Source organism: Malaclemys terrapin, chromosome 9, assembly GCF_027887155.1.
Source record: "Malaclemys terrapin pileata isolate rMalTer1 chromosome 9, rMalTer1.hap1, whole genome shotgun sequence".
NCBI lineage: Eukaryota > Metazoa > Chordata > Testudines > Emydidae > Malaclemys > Malaclemys terrapin.
Genome location: NC_071513.1, coordinates 39,911,101 through 39,932,686, shown reverse-complemented (window position 1 = coordinate 39,932,686; position 21,586 = coordinate 39,911,101). Strand labels below are relative to the sequence as shown.

Here is a 21,586-nt window from a genome sequence, read left to right as displayed (position 1 = left end):
CGCATCATGGGTCTCTGCACATTAGCCTGAGAAAAACCCTGGCACTTGTTCTCCTCCAAGCCAGTGACAATGACAGACACACACACAGAAGTGTTAGATCACTTTAGCAGGTTGCACCACTCCGCCAGCCATGGCTCTCCTGCCACAGGGGTGAGTTGTGTATCTAACAGCGACTTCCCGAGAGCACAGTGCTATCGGGGGGAAGATCTCTTTGGTGCACTTGGTAGAGCTACTACTTTTTATCCAGTGGGGTGTCAGTCTGACAGTGGGCTCTGGTAAAGGTTTGAGGCTCAGATGCATGCAGGTGTGCGCACACAGGAGTGCAAGGCAAGCGGAAAGGTGAGGACCCTGCTCATTGTCTATGTTTGCTCACCATCTCTGGGTGGCTCTTTAAGTGGGTATAAAGCATATTTTGACTCTTTGGTTAGGATCAAGAATAATCTCCATTTATTGTCCCATGAGGTCTCCATTATATAGGGATGGTGTCCCTAGCCTCTGTGTGCCGAAAGCTGGAATGGGCGAGAGGGGATGGATCACTTGATGATAACCTGTCTGTTCATTCCCTCTGGGGCACCTGGCATTGGCCACTGTCAGAAGACAGGATACTGGGCTAGATGGACCTTCGGTTTGACCCAGCATGGCCACTCTTATGTTCTTATATATGGGGAGGCAGGGGGTACCACTAGCAGGAGATAGAGTTTAGAGATCTAACAGGTCTTCACCACCTCTAGCTCTTCTGATCCCATTTCAAGGCTCTTAACTCTATTTGGATTGTGCAGTATGATGTGCATCTTGTATTTTCTTCCCCTCCCCACACTCATTTTCTTTCACCTGGATTGTTAATAACAGCATCAGGCCTGTGAGATCTCCTCTGACACTGGAGAGACCATCATCATTGGACAGGGCTAGTTGGATGCTCTCACAATCTCTGCAATGCCACACCCCCACCCCCATAAAAAGAAGCAGGGAGCAGGTTGGGGAGTTTAATGTTGGTTTTAATAGAGGTAGAGATCAGTTACGTTCTAAGCATCCGAAGGAATAAATGGCAATAAACAGGTCATTCAGCAGGGCTGGGAAAAGCACTGTTACAGTAAAATACGTTCCAAAGGCAGGTTTCCACAACTGGATTTACCCAGGAGGGGGCTCTCCCCATGGGATGCTGAGATTCAGGATGTCAAAAGTAATGTATTCTCTCTATAGCCCTGTTGTATTTCATAAAAATAATCCCAAATGTATTTAAAGCCAGAGTCAGCCTACATTAGAGAGCCTACATTACTTTCAGTGGTATTTGAAAAATCTGCTAAATCATATCCCAGATGCCAGTGCAAACACAATAGGAAAATATATTAAGTTAAAATCTACCCCCACTTATATCTTGTGCAACTTCAGCAGGGTGGAAGGGATAGAAGGAAGGATAACTGGAGAAGCAGGAGTATGAAGACTGCCTGCTCCAGAACCCTCTGTACTGTGCAGCATTCTTGCTGAGTTCACACTATTGACCACAGGAGCTATCTTCAGAGACGGCAACCTCCACATTTGCTCCCTGTGAATAGGCTACAGGATCCCACGTATGAAATATTTAAGCATTTGATCCAACCCCCATTAAAGTAAAGGGAAAGACATCCATTGACTCACTAGGCTTGGGATTGGGCTCTAACTGCACAGGCCAAATTCATCGTGGGTGTCAATTCATTGATGTCAATGGAGTTACAGAAGTTCGGCCCTTGGTGAACCATAGCTTAATTTGCTACTACTAGAAATTCACCATTGTTTTCTCCAGGAATTTTACACTCATCACAGGCTTAGACAAGAATCTCACTATTGGTCCTCCACTGTCCAAAGCCTGTAATCTACTAGCCCAGACCCATTTTGGGCACTAAGGCATAACCCATCAGCTAGAAAAATTTCATTGCTATATGTTAGGCACATATCATGGATGTAGATGCTGGAAGTGGTGCAGCTTTTCTGTATCACAAAATGTTTAAATGTTATCAGGCATCTAATCCAAAGAAATCAAACTCACAAAAAGGGCCATAACTCATAAAAACAGCCTAATTTTGGCCAAAATTGGCAGAAACCTTCTAAATACAATTCATAATGTAATTATATACTCAAAGTAGTACTGTTTGGGGAAATATTTAGCCCACATGATATATTTTATGCATTTTGCTGTACTACTTTGCCTTCAGTTAAAGCAAAAATCTGTAATCACATGATAGTCTGAACTTGTTTGTACCATGTAATACATCAAAACATTTGTCATCATTTGTAGAATGGACTAAGTTAAGAGTTTTTCTGTCTGCTATTTTTATGAAGTTATGCAAATAATAAGACCCCTACCCCCTAATTACAAAACATATTTTTGATGTTATCTGCTTGGCTGGAGACGTAAGTCTAAAGCAACTTAGTACAACTGTAATTATCTTCTTACCATCACTGAATACAATGACAATCTATGTAAACTACTTATATAACAGTAATGATTCTTAGAAGAACGTCTGTAGACTGTCTTGTATGAATATACCATGTGAATAACGAAGTATAATCATGTACTCTTATGTAACCTCTCTATATAACTATAAACTACTGAATGTCTAATCAACACCCCTTTGAGCTATATTTACTCATAAAATAGTCACAGTAATTTGGAGATAGTTGAAACACTTCTATTTTCCCCTCAGAACCTTTCTGATGTGTTTGATACTCTGTTGCTACACTCATCACTGTCACAGCTGCATGCATCGCATAACACCGTATCTTCCCTGTAGCATTTGCATCTCCTTGTTGCACAGATACTCTCACAGCTACAATGCACAAAGGTGAGGATGGCTTCTGGAGCAGGTGGCAGCACCATCATTTTAGGAACAAGATGTCCCATGTTATCACCCATCTGTTGTTGACAGGGACGTTTGAAGATACCGAACTGCTGCATGATTTCATATTGTAGGGCTGATAGTTTGCACATTTCAGATGCTGCCTGAAGGAGGCCATTGTTGGAGGCAGTTTCTCCCTTGTTTTGTTCTTCTTAGCAAACAACATGTAGCACATATTATCCAGAGATGTACTCTGGTAAAAAACAAGCAAGATACCAGTGAGACATAGGCTGCTGACCCTGGAAAAGCTGCAGTTGGGTTGGACTGCAGTTACCTACCTTCAAATCTCTCTAGTGATACTGAGCAAGGACTACTTAATTCAGCGACTACTGTGTTCTTCATTAACTGCCTGGTTAGGTCAGTGCTGTCCATGCCATGAATTCAAAGGCATGGTCCTACTTTGTAAAACCATCAACAGGCGGAGACATAGCTACCTTCTACATTGATGTATCATCTTTCACATGTGACCATGTCTGAGTGTTTCTGCTCTTTGTTCTCAAAGTGCTCACACTGTAGGTAATAGAAGCAGTCTTATAAATGACAGCATGCAGTTAGGTTACTGACACACCACCGCTGATATTTCACGCTTGTTCTTGGGATGGGAAAGAAAGATTTTTGCACAAAGCTGCGGAGGAAATGAGCAGTATTCACATAGAACACATCTCACTAGCCTTCCCCTGAGCTGACCAACACACAGCTCCAAAACCCAATCATACAAACTCTATTACATTTTCACTTTGGTTCTACAAAGTGATGCTGCTGTGAGCAAAACCTGGAATGTCAACAGGCGCAAGAGAAACCAGAAGGCTACGGTAGCATTTCTGTTCAAAAGTAAACTTTCAAAGTGCTCTAAAGTTCATAGACAAGTCACATTGGCATGGAAATTTGCTAGGAGAAGGCCTTGGGTACCATTTGCGGTCATGGTCATGAGGTTCCTGAGATTCAGCGCCCTTCCTTTTCCAGCAAATGAGCTGGGTTTAATTTTAAAATGTTCTAAAATGCAAATGCGGAGCCAGACTGGCTTGAGAGCAGGCATGCCAGATGAGGACCCAGAATAACATCTGGGGTACAATTTTAGGGATCTTGGATGTCAAGAGCCTCCCCTTACCTCTGACCTGTTTTTACAATGGGGCAAACTACCCAGGGCATGCCAGCAGAGTTTTAGGTGGCAGTACAGACCTTGCTGATGCAGCAGGCATGCAATGCTGAGCTGGGGAGTGAACTGAGAATGAGTGTGCTCAGTACATGCCACAGGCCCACAACACCGAAGTCAGAGGAATCTAAGAATGTTCAGTCCACACTATAGGCACACAAAGCCAGATCCACAAAGGGACCTGGGCACCTAAATCCCATTTTAGGCACCTCTGTGAGCCACAAAATCCCCCCTCAGCTGCCACCCAACCCTGTAGGTTCCTAACTCACTTGGCACCTAAGTTTTTGCTCTAAAAGTTCCCTTGGTGCCTCTGAGCACATGTACCTCTACCTCAGTCCAGGCACCAGAGGCCTAATCTCATGCTGAAGCACCAGCACAACTCCCCAACCAGGGCAAATGGGCATTGCCCTGCCTCACTTCCTTGTGAGTCTGGATCTGGTTGGTAGGTATGCTCCAAGCTGCCTAACTCCACACAAGGCAGCTGGGGAAGCAGACACCCTCCCCAAACCCAAAGCTCTAGGTAACTTTACTCTCCTCAAGGCGGTATCAGGACAGACCAAGGGAGATGCAGTGCTTCTGCCTGCTATATGGCTGACAAAAACAAATCAAAACCAGGTGCTTTCACTTAAAGCCAGCACTCTGCCTAGAATGCCTTTACTTGAAGTCACTGCTTTGTTTAATCTCAAGCACATACAAACACAATACGTTATAGAGCACCCCAAACTGATAATTATCCCCTAGGAGTTTGGAGCACTATGCAGGTGATTCAGCTGCAGATTTCCAGAGGCTGGTCTTCCCTCTGTGGCTGGAGATCTCAATGTACCCACGAAGCGATCCACTTGGCCCAGACCCACAATTCCCTTCTTATACTCAAAAAGTTACCGAGACATATCAATAAAAAAAAAAGTTCTATTGCTGACCAAACAAAATCAGTCACTGGGCCAAAAGCAAGTGTTACAAAAACATGTCACTAAAAAAATTATTGTTAATCAAGCAATTTCCAAGCAGTAAATCTGGCAGTCATATTTCCCCATAACAACAGTCCTGAAATATAGCCAGACTTCCTGTTTTTCAGAGACGCATACCCCAGCATATCAGAGAGGTGTAGAGTCAATCCCACTTCATGTGATACCTGTACCCCACCCCCACCCCTGGCTTGCCTTAGTTATGCTAAGTTCCTGCAAAGTCCTAATAAATGGCTAAATGCAACAAGCAGAATCACTGATAGTCCATCCCAATAATTGGCAGTGTCTGGACACCTGGCTGGTTGCTGAAATGTCCCAGTACACCACCAGACCAAACATACATGACAAACCCAATTAAGGCTACTGAAGAATCACTAGTGGGAGCAGAAGGCTACAGAAATGCAGGAAGTGGTTGACAAATATGATTCTACGTAAGTCTCCATGTTGTGTATGGCCCACTATCCAGTGGCACAGCCCCTGTCCTTATAGCAGATGATAAGCAGCTGCTCACAAAAACAATATTCTCTCTCGCTGGGTGGAGTACTTTGACAGTGTCCTGAGCCGTTATCCACTATGTCCAATGAAATCATTGACTCACTCTCACAGCATCCGGTCCTGGAGGAGTTGTCTGTGGAGCCTTCTTTAGACGAAGTTACTAAGGCCATCAAGCAGCTGTCCATGGGCAAATCTCCAACCCCCATGATATTCCACCTGAAGCATACAAATGTGGAGGTGCCCACCTGATCAGGAAACTCACCATCCCTTCCAAGACTGTATGGGAACAAGGCACTGTGCCCCAGGAATATCAGGATGCTTTCATACTCCATTTATAGAAAAGGAAGAGAATCATATCTAGCTGTGACAACCATCGTGGAATCTCATTGCTGTCTATAGCAGGGAAGATCTTGCACAGGTTGTCCTCAACAGGTTTGTCTCCCACCTAGTGAACTCGGTGTATCCAGAATCACAGTGTGGCTTTTGTGCTGGCCATGGAACCATGGACATGATTTTTGCATCCCGACAAGTACAAGAGAAGGCTGGTGAACAGAACAAGGACTTGTACATGGTGTTTGTTGACCTGACCAAACCCTTCGACACAGTGAATTGCAAGGGCTTATGTAAACTCCTTCATAAATTTGGTTGCCCAGAGAAGATGATTGATGTCATCCGCTCTGTTCACGATAGCATGATGGCCAGGGTGATGGGGAGTGTGATGATTCATAAGAAGTGTTCCCTATCAATGGCACCAAACAAGGATGCATAATGGCTTTAGTCCTGTTTGCCATTGTCTTCTCAGCCAAGCTCTTGTTCGCACTGCAGGTCTTCGACAGAGGCGCACACATCCAGTTTAGCTTGGACTGAGGTCTAGTCAATCGACAGTGACTTAGGGCCCGCACCAAGGTAATTGAACAGCTATTGAGAGAACTCCTGTTTGCTGACTACTGTGCCCTCATTGTATATGCACTCAGAACATTCAGCTTATTGTGGACTGCTTTGCCTATGGCTCAAAATGCTTCGGTTTCACAATGAGCCTGAAAAAGATGGAGGTCATGCACCAGACCACCAGCATCATGAGCACCATGATGCCAATGACAGAATTGAGAACACACCCTTCAGCTCGGTCATGAAATTCTGCTACCTGGGTAGTACACTTTCCAGCAACGCCACACTTGACATCTGGCAGACTCATCCACAGGCTCTGGAGGAAGCATGGAGTCTACCTCAGAATCAAGATAAAAATTCATCACACTGTTGTACTCACCTCACTCTTCTATGGCTGTGAGACATGGATGCTCTACCAATGCTACATCAAACAGCTGGAGAGTTTCCACCTTCGCTCCCTAAGCTCCAGCTGCTATATCAAGTGGCAGGACAGGATCCACAACACTGAAGTCCTTGAGAGGTGCCAGATCCCTGAAATGAAGAGTGTTCTCATCAGGGCTCAGCTTTGCTGGGTGGGACATATGATCTGCATGGAGGTTTTCCTTACACTGAAAGCAGTGCTCAACAGCCGACTGAGCTTAACCCATCCTCAAATAGAAAGACACCTTGAAGGCCAACCTCAGAGCATGCAAGGTAGATATTAGAACCTGGGAACTCTTGCACTGGACAGACCCAGATGGAGAGGTCTGTGCCATGAGGTCTCTGCAGGAGTAGAGCACACATCATAAGGCCAACACCTCAAACCCTCTCCCCAACAATGACTGCATTTGCAAGACATGCAACTGCATTTGCAAATTCATGATTGGACTCACTTCCCATGCGAGAAACCCTAAAATCAAATAAACCCAGAACTCAAATCAACATTAGCTAAACCCTCATCTGTCGAAGCGATGGGAGATTCCAGGAGGATCTAATGATTTGAAATTATGATTTTTTATGAGATCAAAGAGGTCTACCTCACCTCCTCACAGCCTACTAGTCACAAACTGCTTTTCTTGTGTGCCGTTCTCTCCTGCCATGTGCAAACTTTCTGCAGTTTCAGATGGGGTCATAGGAGATATTGCAATGTTCACAAGTAGCTGTCTGTTGTATGGGTTTGTTCCAGGTTCAATGCTAAAAGGATTTGTCATTCTTTCAGTCACAACTTTTAATAACATCTTGGACAGCAATTTCATCAGCAGTCATGTGCTTTTTGATAGCTTCTTTGTGGAGATCTGTTGCTGAAGGCTGAATTCCACACATTTGTCATAGCGGTTACAGCTGCCTTAAAATGTGCAGTCACCTAATATTTGTGCAAAGAGGCTGATGATTCCCACAGTCCTTGTTGAGAGGTTGCCTGATGGCCAAGTCATGCCATACACCCCTGAAGGGTCTGGCAGTCCAGTATACTGCTCCCTATGAACTACAGCATGATATATATCTGGCTTCTGCTACATTTACATAGTCTCATCTAGTATGACCACACTGGAAGTCAACTGGAATCATTTCTGCAAATGTCTCAAGCCCCATGGACTTGTAATCATCTCTCTTTGCTGCAATGTAATCCATCAGTAGTTGGGAGAAATCTGTTACATAGTTTTCCCAGAAAAGAAATGTCTCTGAACAGATTTTTCCTTGGGTAACACAAGTGTCCATGAGCTGTTGGAGTGATTGGGAAGTCTACCACTTTGTTTTCTTTGTGTGCCTTCTCCATATCTTCAAATGCTTCAATGCATGTTTGAGCTTTCTCCATGATGCATCTCTTCTGATCATTTGGGAGACCATCATTGTTCCTGGAATCGCCAAGTGCCATCCATTTCAAGCAATTCATTGCCTCATTCATAAGTTTGTGGATTCTAACACCACAGTTACATCCTTTTTCTCTTAGAGCATGGCTGATGATGGAAGCACCATCATGTTGGCTTCCCCAAGGATGTCTTCAAACCCGCTTTCCTGCATCACACTGCCTATATATCACCCATGAAATTCATTGCATGATGCACGACTCCCATCTCAAGGTGATGAGTGTCAAATTTGTTTTGATTCCTCCATTTAATCAACTGTGCTTTGCAGTAGATTGCTTCATCATACATTACATAGGTCCAGTCTTGGCCCAGAGAGTGGAACATGACCTGAAAATATTTCAGATTGCAATACGCTCTATTAACATCAGTTGCCAGTGCAGTAATCATTGGAAAGTAACCAATACTCATAAACCAAAGTAGCAGACCGAAAAACTTTTTCTCAGATCAGTCCATTCTACAGATAATGACAAATATTTTAATGTATTACGTGGTATAAACGAGCTCAGACTGTCATGTGACTACAGACTTTTGCTTTGATGAAAGGCAAAAAAATATGGGAAAATGCATAAAATATATCGCCGGGGTTTCCCAAACTTTCCAAAACACATAGTTACATTAGGAATTATATTTAGAAGGTTGCTGCCAATTTTGGTCAAAATTATACTGTGTTACTTCGAGTTATGGCCCTTTTTGTGATTTTATGATTTTTTCAGATTGAATGCCTGATAATGTTTAAACATTACATGGTATAGAAAAACTGCACCACTTCCAGCATCTATATCCACCCTGGTGATAACCATGATATGTGCCTGCCATGTGATAGCAATTAAATTTTTCCAGCTGATGTGTCATTTTAACTCATTAATAAAACCTCTTTATTAATCTGGCTGGTAGACTACTGGTTACCTATTGTTCTCCCCTCATTAGCACAGCTCCCCCTGGGCTTCTGGGCTTGGGAGCTGTGCAGCCATGTCTACGTGATAGAATTAAACAGAGCCAAATTCTCCACTCAGTTACAGACTGACTTTGGTGGAGTTGTGCTGGTGACTTGGTATCACACACATAGACCAGTTCTACTGCCATTGAGTATTACCACTGACCTCAACAGGCGCAGGGCTGGACTCAGACACACTACACAGACTGTACAGGGAACACTCAGAGGCGTTTTCTCTGGCCAATGCTTTAGAACTGTTGAAAACATTACGAAGTCCCTGGCGTTGGGAAGTACATTGGACTATACCACACAAATCAGGTGGCAGTGAGATAGCCTCACAAGAGTTCACTTGTGTGACCCACTCGCTAGTGTAGGATAACCACTTGGGGCTGGGGGTTATAATTCCCCTCTCAAGGAGACATACTCACACTAGCTTGATGACACCTAGCACCCTAAAATAGTAGTGTAGTTGTGGTTGCAAAGACAGTAGCTCGGGCTAGCCACCTGAGTATGTACACACAGGATCCAGGTGGGTTTGTACCCAGGGTAGTTAGCCCTTCCCACCGCTCCCCATGCTACCGCAGTTACTCTGCTATTTTTAGCATGCTAGCTTGATGAGAGCTAGTGCAGGTATGTCTCCTCTAGCTGGGAACCACCTCCCACCCCCACCAGCTCCAAGTGTAGATCTACCCTTCAAGTCACAGATACGCAGTGATAGAAGCCAAGGCTATGATTCCATAAGGAGACTCTGCTAATATCCCAGACAATGAAAAGCCAAGGCGTAAGAGCCCCAAAGATGGATTCTCCTTGGGTTACCTTGTCACCTGTGTGTTACCAGTTTTCATGCACAATCTAAAAGCAGACTCTATGACTTGTGGCACCTTAGAGACTAACAAATTTATTAGAGCATAAGCTTTCGTGGACTACAGCCCACTTCTTCGGATGCATACAGAGTGGAATAAATATTGAGGAGATATATATACACACATACAGAGAGCATGAACAGGTGGGAGTTGTCTTACCAACTCTGAGAGGCCAATTAAGTAAGAGAAAAAAAAAAAAAACTTTTGAAGTGATAATCAAGATAGCCCAGTACAGATAGTTTGATAAGTGTGAGAATACTTACAAGGGGAGATAGATTCAATGCTTGTAATGGCTCAGCCATTCCCAGTCCTTATTCAATCCTGAGTTGATTGTGTCTAGTTTGCATATCAATTCCAGCTCAGCAGTCTCTCGTTGGAGTCTGTTTTTGAAGTTTTTCTGTTGTAATATAGCCACCCGCAGGTCTGTCATTGAATGGCCAGACAGGTTAAAGTGTTCTCCCACTGGTTTTTGAGTATTATGATTCCTGATGTCAGATTTGTGTCCATTAATTCTTTTGCGGAGAGACTGTCCGGTTTGGCCAATGTACATGGCAGAGGGGCACATGATGGCATATATCACATTGGTAGATGTGCAGGTGAACGAGCCCCTGATGGTATGGCTGATGTGGTTAGGTCCTATGATGATGTCACTTGAATAGATATGTGGACAGAGTTGGCATTGGGCTTTGTTACAATGTGATGTGTGGTTGCTGGTGAGTATTTGCTTTAGGTTGTGGGGTTGTCTGTAAGCGAGGACAGGTCTGTCTCCCAAGATCTGTGAGAGTAAAGGATCATCTTTCAGGATAGGTTGTAGATCTCTGATGATGCGCTGGAGAGGAAAAGCAACATCACTTGCCCCATAACCTCAGCCATGCTGAACACAACGCCATCTACAGCCTCAGAAACAACCCTGACATCATAATCAAAAAGGCTGACAAAGGAGGTGCTGTCGTCATCATGAATAAATTGGAATATGACCAAGAGGCTGCTAGACAGCTCTCTAACACCACATTCTACAGGCCATTATCCTCTGATCCCACTGAGGATTACCTAAAGAAACTACACCATCTGCTAAAAAACTCCCTGACAAAGCACAGGAACAAATCTGTACAGACACATGCCTAGAACCCCGACCAGGGGTATTCTATTTGCTACCCAAGATCCATAAACCTGGAAATCCTGGACGCCCCATCATCTCAGGCATTGGCACCCTAACATCAGGCTTGTCTGGTTATGTGGACTCTCTCCTCAGACCCTACGCTACCAGCACTCCCGGCTATCTTCGAGACACCACTGACTTCCTGAGGAAACTACAATCCATCGGTGATCTTCCAGAAAACACCATCCTGGCCACTATGGACGTAGAAGCCCTCTACACCAATATTCCACACAAAGATGGACTACAAGCTATCAGGAACAGTATCCCCGATAATGTCACAGCTAATCTGGTGGCTGAACTTTGTGACTTTGTCCTCACCCACAACTATTTCACATTTGGGGACAATATATACCTTCAAGTCAGCGGCACTGCTATGGGTACCCGCATGGCCCCACAATATGCCAACATTTTTATGGCTGACTTAGAACAATGCTTCCTTAGCTCTCGTCCCCTAACGCCCCTACTCTACTTGCGCTACATTGATGACATCTTCATCATCTGGACCCATGGAAAAGAAGCCCTTGAGGAATTTCACCATGATTTCAATAATTTCCATCCCACCATCAACTGCAGCCTAGATCAATCCACACAAGCGGTCCATTTCCTGGACACTACTGTGCTAATAAGCGATGGTCACATAAATACCACCTTATACCGGAAACCTACTGACCGCTATACTTACCTACATGCCTCCAGCTTCCATCCAGGACACACCACACGATCCATTGTCTACAACCAAGCTCTAAGATATAACCGCATTTGCTCCAATCCCTCAGATAGAGACAAGCACCTACAAGATCTCTATCAAGCATTCTTAAAACTACAATACCCACCTGCTGAAGTGAAAAAACAGATTGACAGAGCCAGACGAGTACCCAGACGTCACCTCCTACAAGACAGGCCCAACAAAGAAAATAATAGAACACCACTAGCTGTCACCTTCAGCCCCCAACTAAAACCTCTCCAGCGCATCATCAGAGATCTACAACCTATCCTGAAAGATGATCCTTTACTCTCACAGATCTTGGGAGACAGACCTGTCCTCGCTTACAGACAACCCCACAACCTAAAGCAAATACTCACCAGCAACCACACATCACTGAACAAAACCACTGACCCAGGAACCTATCCTTGTAACAAAGCCCAATGCCAACTCTGTCCACATATCTATTCAAGTGACATCATCATAGGACCTAATCACATCAGCCATACCATCAGGGGCTCGTTCACCTACACATCTACCAATGTGATATATGCCATCATGTGCCAGCAATGCCCCTCTGCCATGTACATTGGCCAAACCGGACAGTCTCTCCGCAAAAGAATTAATGGACACAATTACAACAGAAAAACTTCAAAAACAGACTCCAACGAGAGACTGCTGAGCTGGAATTGATATGCAAACTAGACACAATCAACTCAGGATTGAATAAGGACTGGGAATGGCTGAGCCATTACAAACATTGAATCTATCTCCCCTTGTAAGTATTCTCACACTTATCAAACTATCTGTACTGGGCTATCTTGATTATCACTTCAAAAGTTTTTTTTTTTTCTCTTACTTAATTGGCCTCTCAGAGTTGGTAAGACAACTCCCACCTGTTTATGCTCTCTGTATGTGTGTATATATATCTCCTCAATATTTATTCCACCCTGTATGCATCCGAAGAAGTGGGCTGTAGTCCATGAAAGCTTATGCTCTAATAAATTTGTTAGTCTCTAAGGTGCCACAAGTACTCCTGTTCTTTTTGCGGATACAGACTAACACGGCTGCTACTCTGAAACAACTCTTTGACTTGTCTCTTCGCAACATTTGCTATTTACAGTCCACCTTCTTATTCAAACCCTGCCACACTGCCTGCGGTGATATTATTTGTAATGATGTACAGGATGCTGTAGATGGGTATGGCACTTTACAGACAAAAAATTAGACAAGGTCATTGCCCAGAGAAATTTATCATCTAATTTGTACAGATAACCTAATGAGTAAAGGCCTGGGGAGGAAGTGGGGGACTGAAGAGGGTTGGGGGGGCATTGTCACAGTGAGGGGAGAGAGCAGGACAAAAATTACCATATGGCTTTTGTACGCTGTCCCCTGCTCCCTGGGACTTTCCAGGACACTCCCAGACAGGACAATGCGTGTAAATGCATACCTATAGCGCACACAGCTGGAAACTGCTACAGCTCTTCCTAGCACAGACCAGGAGCACGTAGGAAGGGAGCACAACCTGCCATAGAACTCCTTTCCCCACAGTTAGAGCCCTCTCCAAATGGTGGGTTCTAGATTTAGAATAGAACTGGATACTTTTGCGCCTTGGGCTCCATTTGCCTCTGGTGAAATGTGTCCTGGGCAGCCACACAACTTGCAAAGACGTTGTTATTCTTTGTACAGCATTACAGGCAAATCAGCAAGACAGAACCCTGGGCTTGGGAGCTTTTGCAGCATAACTCTGCAAGGGGTAGGGGTAGGGCATCATGGAAAGGATAACAAGAGCTGCTTTTGTCGCTTGTGTGTCTTGCTCATGCTTGTGTGTGCACTTTGATAGGGTTACCATCCGTCCGGGTTTCTCCGGACATATCCGGCTTTTTCAGCTTTAAATGGCCGTCTGGGGGGGGATTTCTAATAAAGTAGAAATGTCCGGGATTTCCCCCTTGCCCTCATGCAGAGTGCGGTGCAGCTGATTGGACAGCTGGGCCTGATTGGCTGCTAGAGGCCCCAGTGGCTGCGAGCGGCTTTCAGAGTCCCTCCCCCTCCCCCGCTCCCTCCTCCCCCGCAGAGCAGCGCGGAACAGTGTTTGGCTCCACGTGGAGCTTGCAGCTTTTCCTCGGCCTGGTGGGGGTGGGGGGAGCAGGCAAGGGACAGGGAATGGGGGGTTAGATTGGTCGGGGGTTCTGAGGGGGGCTGTCAGGAGAAGGGGGTGTAGACAGCGGTTGGGGCAGGCAAGGGACAGGGATCGGGGTTAGATTGGTCAGGGGGTCTGGGGGGGCTGTCAGGAGAAGGGGGTGTAGAGAGCAGTTGGTGCAGGCAAGGGATAGGGAATGGGAGGTTAGATTGGTTGGGGGTTATGGGGAAGGGGTTGGAATGGGGGTGGGGAAGAGGCGGGGTTGGGATGGGGCCAGGGGCGGGACCAGGGCCCTGTGGAGTATCCTCTTTATTAAATGTTTGAATATGGTAACCCTAACTTTGAAAAGGAGCCATTGGTGTGGGGTGGTCTTGGGTGAGCCACTTAGAGTGTGAGCTTGAGAGTTGTGGAGCACTGCTGCTCCCATTTGAGGCTCAGCACTTTGAAAAATCTGGCCCTAGGTGTCTCAAGCCAGAGGCACCCCAAATTAGTCTATTCTCTTGGAAGTCTTGGCTCTAGCTTTTAATGACAGAAAGTTAGAATGTTGTTAAGTCCCTGAATCAAGTTGGCCCCATCCCTTATGCCTTCCTTTTATGTATAAACTGAGCATATTGATTTATGAGGAGAGGCTGAGGGAACTCGGATTATTTAGTCTGCAGAAGAGAAGAATGAGGGGGGATTTGATAGCTGCTTTCAACTAGCTGAAAGGGGGTTCCAAAGAGGATGGATCTAGACTGTTCTCAGTGGTACCAGATGACAGAACAGGGAGTAATGGTCTCAAGTTGCAGTGGGGGAGGTTTAGGTTGGATATTAGGAAAAACTTTTTCACTAGGAGGGTGGTGAAGCACTGGAATGGGTTACCTAGGGAGGTGGTGGAATCTCTTTCCTTAGAGGTTTTTAAGGTCAGGCTTGACAAAGCCATGGCTGGGATGATTTAGTTGGGGATTGGTCCTACTTTGAGCAGGGGGTTGGACTAGATGACCTCCTGAGGTCCCTTCCAACTGTGATATTCTAGGATTCTATGATATTTGGCACAGGAATCCCAATAGGCACAGAACCCTACAAGAGCATTTTTGCAGCATCCCTTTCAGAATAGAATTACACTTCAGGTGAACACACTCCCCTGCCCTGCCCCTCCACTATCTCCACAACAGAACTGTTATACAGTAATAGAACAGTTTGCTCACCTCCTCGCCGGCCAGTCAGGACGTCCTGGCTCCCTTTGGAGAGTCAGGGAAAGTGGCATGCTGGAGCCGCTGGGGAATCCTGCGCTGATGGCGTATGGAGGAAGGGAATGACTGGTAATGTTATACGTAAGCAACTGGCTCCTGTCCTTGGCTTTGCTACTTCTGACAGTGCTCTATGCCCTTGTAGGTATCACCACAGTGCTCACCATGACCACCTTGAGTACCATCTCCCGCAAGCACCTCCCGAGGGTCTCCTACATCACTGCCATGGACCTCTTTGTCTCGGTGTGCTTCATCTTTGTCTTTGCCGCTCTCATGGAGTATGCCACACTCAACTACCTGGTGGGAAACAAGAAACCGCCGGACCACAACAACAAGAAACCCAGACTGGTAGGCAGGGACAAGGTGGAGGGAGAGATGGGGAGCTAGCGCTGCTATATCCTGAAGCCACCGCATCCCGTCTGCACAGAGAACCGCTGTGTTCTTTGGCTCCTGGCCAGTAGCATATTGTATTCACAAGACATAATGGTGCAAAGCCTGTTCTCATGCTATGTTGCTATGGTGTGCCACTCCAGAGTGCCGAAAGGAGGGACACATGGCAATAGACTGGTAGGGAGTGGGGCTCCAGAGACTGGGCAAGGCAGAGAGACAGGCAGTAACACACCAAAGGGGTGTGATGGTGCAAGAGGCCAAGCTTAGAAACTGTAGGCATCAGAGAGGCTGGTGGGCCCCTGGAGGGGGGATGCTTGAAGAGGCAGAACTCTAGGAGCAAGGGGCGCCCAGGGGAGTGGCAGTGCCCTTCAGAGTACATAAGGAGAGTTGTTGTGTATGGACGTATTAAATCTAGCCATTGTACTCATGCCTTTCAGTGGGCTTTGCTTAAGATCACAGTGGGTGCCGTCAACACACCAACCAGTCCTGCATATCTGACCTTAAACAGGGCTTTATCCCCAAGTTCCTAGGTGGCACGAGGCTGAAAACCTGAATTCTGGATCTCTCCTGGAAGCCCCCGCCCTGCTCTGATGGAGAGGAGCTATGCTGCTGAGCTGAAGACATACTTCCTCTCCAAGAGTGAGCTGTTATAATCACTGCACTGCCCACCCTTTTCTCCCGTGGCGAATGTGAAAACGCGATGGCAATCAGAGAACATGTCTGGGCAGCATCCTGCACTCCTAGACCGCATCCAGGCTCAGTAGGGATGTGACAGGCTGAGAAAACCATCTGCTGTGTGGGGCATGGAATGTCAGAGACAGTGCTGGGGGATTAGCGCACTCAGGTCTTCTCGCCCCAGACCTGTGCCCAGGATATGCCAGGGAACTGAATTACAGTCAGACAGGAAGATGGGAAAGTAGAGCTCTCTAGTATCCCTGTGCACTGAGTACATCCAGGAGATGCCAGGAGACGCCAGGAGACTGATTGACTGCCAATTGCAGGGTCTGTTGTCTGGGCAAATGAGGGTTCATCTTTACTTTTTCTCTAACCCATTCTCCTCCTTGTTCTAGCCACCTGCCAATGCCCATGTGATGCCCTCCTTCACCACCATCAACATCAACAACCTCATGCACTGGCCTCCTGAGGTAGAGGAGGAGGAGGAGCCGGGTGCCCCTTGCCTAGAAGGGAAGGAATGTGAGAGGTTTTTTTGCTGCATCGAGGACTGTCAGACAGGGACGTGGCGGGAGGGCCGCATCCGCATTCACATCTCCCGCCTGGACTCCTACTCCCGGGTTTTCTTCCCCACCGCCTTCCTGCTCTTCAACATCGTGTACTGGATCGCCTATCTCTATCTCTAGCTGTTCCCCAGTCTGTGCTGAAACAAACCAGAGGCCAACAAGATTTGCAAAAAAGGGAAACAGTGTCGCTTCTCATTTTAGTCATTCTTTTTTTTTTTTTTTGACACTTGCCCAACCTTAACCCCTTCCTCCCCTTCTGAGTAGAACCAGTTGGGGAAAAAATTCATGGCCAAACTCTTTGATGAAAACCAGTTGTCAATTTCTTGTGAAAATTTCCGATTTTCTGCAAAAATACAAACCTGAATGTTTTTTCCATTTCCAATGAAACCCCAATAATTTCACGGAAAGTGCTGATGAAAGTGAATTTTTTTTTCATTTTTACAGGAAATCAAATAAATTTCTCGACCAACTCTACTCCTGAGTCAGCTTCTGTTGACATAAACCCTGGTGAAGGGCCATGGAAAAGTCCACAAGGACTGGAGGTCCTCTATCAGGAGCCAGTGTTGTTCAAAATGTGTATGGTACTTGCTAGAAAGGGTGCATGGCCATAGACCTGGGATGGACCAGTGCATCCCCCAGCAGCCTCTACCTGCAGGGTTGCTATGGGACTCTCACTGTAGCCTACAGCTGCCCCCTGCTGTAGCAGATGGTACCAAGACACAGCAGTAGGGACTTTCCCTGACACTGGTCAGTCTATGAAGCTATGCATTTGGAAAGTTTTAAATAAGTCTGTGAGGATCCATCTACTCTACAAATACAACCCTATATTTGTTGTTACATCCTGGTTGTATTGTGTCATGTAGATGTATATTGCTTTCAGTTACTACTCAGAATTCAGTGTTGTAACTGAAATCAATATATTTGAAAATGTAGAAAAACATCCAAAATATTTATAATAAATTTAAATTGATATTCTGTTATTGTTCAGCAGTGAGATTAAAATTGTGATTAATTGCAACTGTTTTTTTAATATAATTAATTTGTTTTGTGTTAATTGCTTGCGTTAACTGTGATTAGTTGACAGCCCTACCCCTAATATTGTTTTATTTGTAGTGTAGACAGGGTCTGACTTCTTTTAGTTCTGCTTCAGGGGAACAAAGTGTGATCCCAGTTCTACTGCCCTCCATCAGTGGGTAGTATCTGACACCACAAATCATCCTATTGAAACCAATGGAGCTTCTCATGGACTGAGGTATTACTCAACCTGAGTAAGGGTGGCAGAATCAGGCCCTGCAGAATTTAAAATAACAAACATGCAAGGTCCTTTTGGGGGCCCTGGCAGCACAAACACATCTATTTTTAAATCTTTAGGATTCAGAAAGAAAATTTAAACTGGAAGATTTAGGAGAAAGCCATGCTCGCCTACTTTCTGACACTCCCCACCCCTTTTCTGGTGAGTGGCTCCCAGGACGGGGCAGAGCAACTCAATAACATCCGCAAGTGCCAGGTCTGCTATGTTGAGTAGCCCTTAGCCAGGTCAAGCATGGGGAGGTAGGTGTTTCCTTGCTCACATACTGTCACAGAACTTGTGTGGCCATGTAACTTGGGGAGGGAAGCAATCTTTCCTTGGTGAGGACTGGGGAAATATGCCATTCAGTGCTAAGCAGGAAGAGTCTGCATCTATAGCAGAAAAACACAGAGCCGGATTCTCCACTGAAGTAAATTGTTGCTGCCCCATTTATGCCAGCTGAGCAACTGTCCCACCATGCTGTCTGCTGAAAGTGACTTCCCATTCATATTTACTTACTGTGTAAATTAAAAATAAATCTTTTATAAAGAGCATGTTTTAGAAATAACTGTCACTTTAAAGGCTTGTCCCAAGTAGAGAGACAACACCTGCAGGGAGTGTAGCTGGGAATGGCTGGTTTACCGGACAGCTAATAGGGCCATGAGGGATATATATTCTTAGAGAGCAAATTTGATCTGGTTTAAAGATGGATTTTGACACTGTTGAATGTGATCTGAATAATGATGTGTCATGTTTAATTAATTCATAAATATACCCTTACCTTGCTTCCAGGGGGACTCAACAAGAGCCTAATTAAGGCTACAATAGTACAACACTTGGCTAAGTATAACCTAATACGGTCAAACCTGCATAGCTTCTGGAAGGGAAAATTATGCCTGTCTAACCTGTTAGGGTTCTTTGAAATGCTGAATAAATCAGGAGATAAAGGTTTCCCAGCAGACATAATTTACTCGGATTTTTCCAATGGCTTTTGACAAGATAGAGCAGAATTATTGAGGGTGGTACAAGGGGGGTTCTAATTAGAAGAAATTAATGTAGAAAAAGCTAGTCTAAGAGAAGGATAAAAATAGTTTCCTGACAACGAAGTCTGTTGGGCTGCGGAACTGTCTCCTGAGCGAAGGGGGGTGAAATCTCACTTGACATAGTAAAACCAGCAGTGTAGTCAAGGGCAAACTTGGGTAACTCGCATTTGCCCACTTTCCATTTGGGGAATATGGAGTTTAGGTTAGATTAGTTCACTCACTTCTCTTTTTTACCACTACACCGCTGAATAAAGCGAGATTGGACGTGGCAACATAATATACTGTACGAATCAACTCTGTCCTGACAGATGGCTGAACTAGATAGGTGTTCTGCCATCACTAATTTCTATGATCCCCCAATAGGGTCTCTTTGAGGCTATTCCAGAAAATAAAGATTGCCATGGATTAAAAATTGCTTAAGTGACAGAAACATAGGAAAGGCCTGTTCTCAGAGGAGAACGAAGTGAGTGTGGGGGCACCACTGGTCTGTACTGGAAGTATTACTTAATATATTCATCAAGTGGAGTAAGTGGGCAGCAGATAGTGAAATATGCCAGTGACACTAGCACCAGTAGAAACTCCAGGCAGGTTTAAACATGATGGAAGACAAGGGTAATGCACATCAGCAAAGACAGTGAAAACTCCTCAGATACAGCCCTGGGTTTGGAACACTTTTCTAAGGAAACTGACTTAGGAGGTTGTCATGGAAAACATGATTATCCAGTAAGCAACAGCACTTAGCAAGATAGATGGTTGGGTATATTATAAAAGAGGATAGAATTCCCCCGCCCACAACCACCACCACCACACACACACACAAACCTCCCCCTCTGCTAATATAACAATGGGCAAAATCAGTGCTGAGTGAGTAGGCAGAGGTGTCATGGGAATTTTATCTGTTTACACTTGGGTCCATGATGGTATATACTGATCTGGGGACGGATCCTACAATGTGCCCAGAACCCTCAATTCCCATTCAGATCAATGAGAATGGGAGTTACTCCACATCTCAAAAGAGCTGCTCACGCAGCACTTGGTAGGATCCAGCCCTTGGAGAACTACGTTCAATTTGGGGCCAACTCAACTTGAGGATTATTATATTACACAGGAGGAGAGGAGAGGTCTAGGGAAGGGAAAAGATGGTTAGCACTTGGGCTGGGTAGGACTTGGATTTGATGAGATACTGCAAAAAAAGGGTAATCTGGCCTGGAAAGATGGAGAGTTTAGAGTGGGAAATGGAATTACAAGGACTGGAACACAAGAGATCAAAATCAAGCAGATTCCTAAGGATAGGAGGAGTTTCCTCTGGCTTTGATAAAATGTGTCCATCCCAATTATTACAATAAATAAATAAATGTATTCATTAACATTTTACATTTCTATAGCACTTTTTATCCATAAATTTCAAAGTACTTTGCAAGGATGGGTAAGGATCATTCTACCATTTTAAGATCAGGAAAACTGAGGCACAGGGTTTTTTTAAAAAAACTGACTTCCCTTGGGCCACAAAGCAAGTCCGTGGCAAAGCTAGGGGTAGAACCCTCCTCTACCTATAGTTCCCTTTCTTTCCCAGATTAAAGTAAAAATGGCAGCCTTAATTATGAATTCTTTGGTTTATATTACAACCAACAATGTATGGTGGTCTGGTTTTTGTTTTAAAATGGGATGGCTGCTGACTTTTTATGTCCTTGTATGTTGTCCATACAAGGTGAGCTGAGATGCTGACCAAACAACACACCAGACTAATGACTGTACTGAAGCCATAACACCAGCATTCATGTTCTATACATTTTCTTTGAAAAAGGCTCATTTGTCACTTCACTGACTCCCATTCCCGTCACCTCCCCCCACAAATATGATGTATAATGGAACAGTTTGAGTCTGTAAGCTCTTCAGGGCAGGGACTGACTCTTATGTGTTTGTACAGCCCCTGGCACACTTAGGGTGACCAGACAGCAAATGTGAAAAATCGGGATGGGAGTGGGGGGTAATAGGAGCCTATATAAGAAAGAGACCCAAAAATTGGGACTGTCCCTATAAAATCAGGACATTTGGTCACCCTAAGCACACTGGGGCTGTGATCTTGGTTGGGGCTCTTGGGTGTTAACTGTAAATGTAAATAATAAACAGTATTAATAGCAGTCTGCATCCATGAAGCTGTTCTCTGTCCTGCTACTGTAGATGGAACGGAATGTTCCAACAAGGGGATCTGAATACAGCACAAATGAAACCCCTTCATCCGAGTGCTATCTTGTCCTATTTATACCACATGGATAAGCCAAATTTTATCACTAGAGTAGGACAAAATTTTGCATATGAAATTTTTGCATGGAAAAGGTGGTGTCTTCAGAATTGAAATTTTCCCATGGGAAAATGTTAGT

At 45.0% G+C, this 21,586-nt stretch overlaps 1 protein-coding gene across 5 annotated transcripts in view; it reads left to right on the top strand.

Moving 5' to 3' along the window:
- GABRE (gamma-aminobutyric acid type A receptor subunit epsilon) overlaps positions 1 to 21,346 on the top strand; it is an 89,198-nt gene extending 67,852 nt beyond the window's left edge. For 2 of the 5 annotated variants that reach the window (XM_054040837.1, XM_054040838.1), the window contains 2 exons: positions 15,392 to 15,594; positions 16,707 to 21,346. In XM_054040837.1, coding sequence (XP_053896812.1) covers positions 15,392 to 15,594; positions 16,707 to 16,994 — 491 coding nt within the window. In that variant the 3' untranslated portion in view covers positions 16,995 to 21,346. Of the gene's footprint in view, positions 1 to 1,389; positions 2,588 to 2,681; positions 2,754 to 15,391; positions 15,595 to 16,706 lie in introns of those variants that run through there. The other 3 variants (XM_054040841.1, XM_054040840.1, XM_054040839.1) reach the window with 3 other exon arrangements.
- The last annotated feature ends 240 nt before the right edge of the window (positions 21,347 to 21,586 follow it).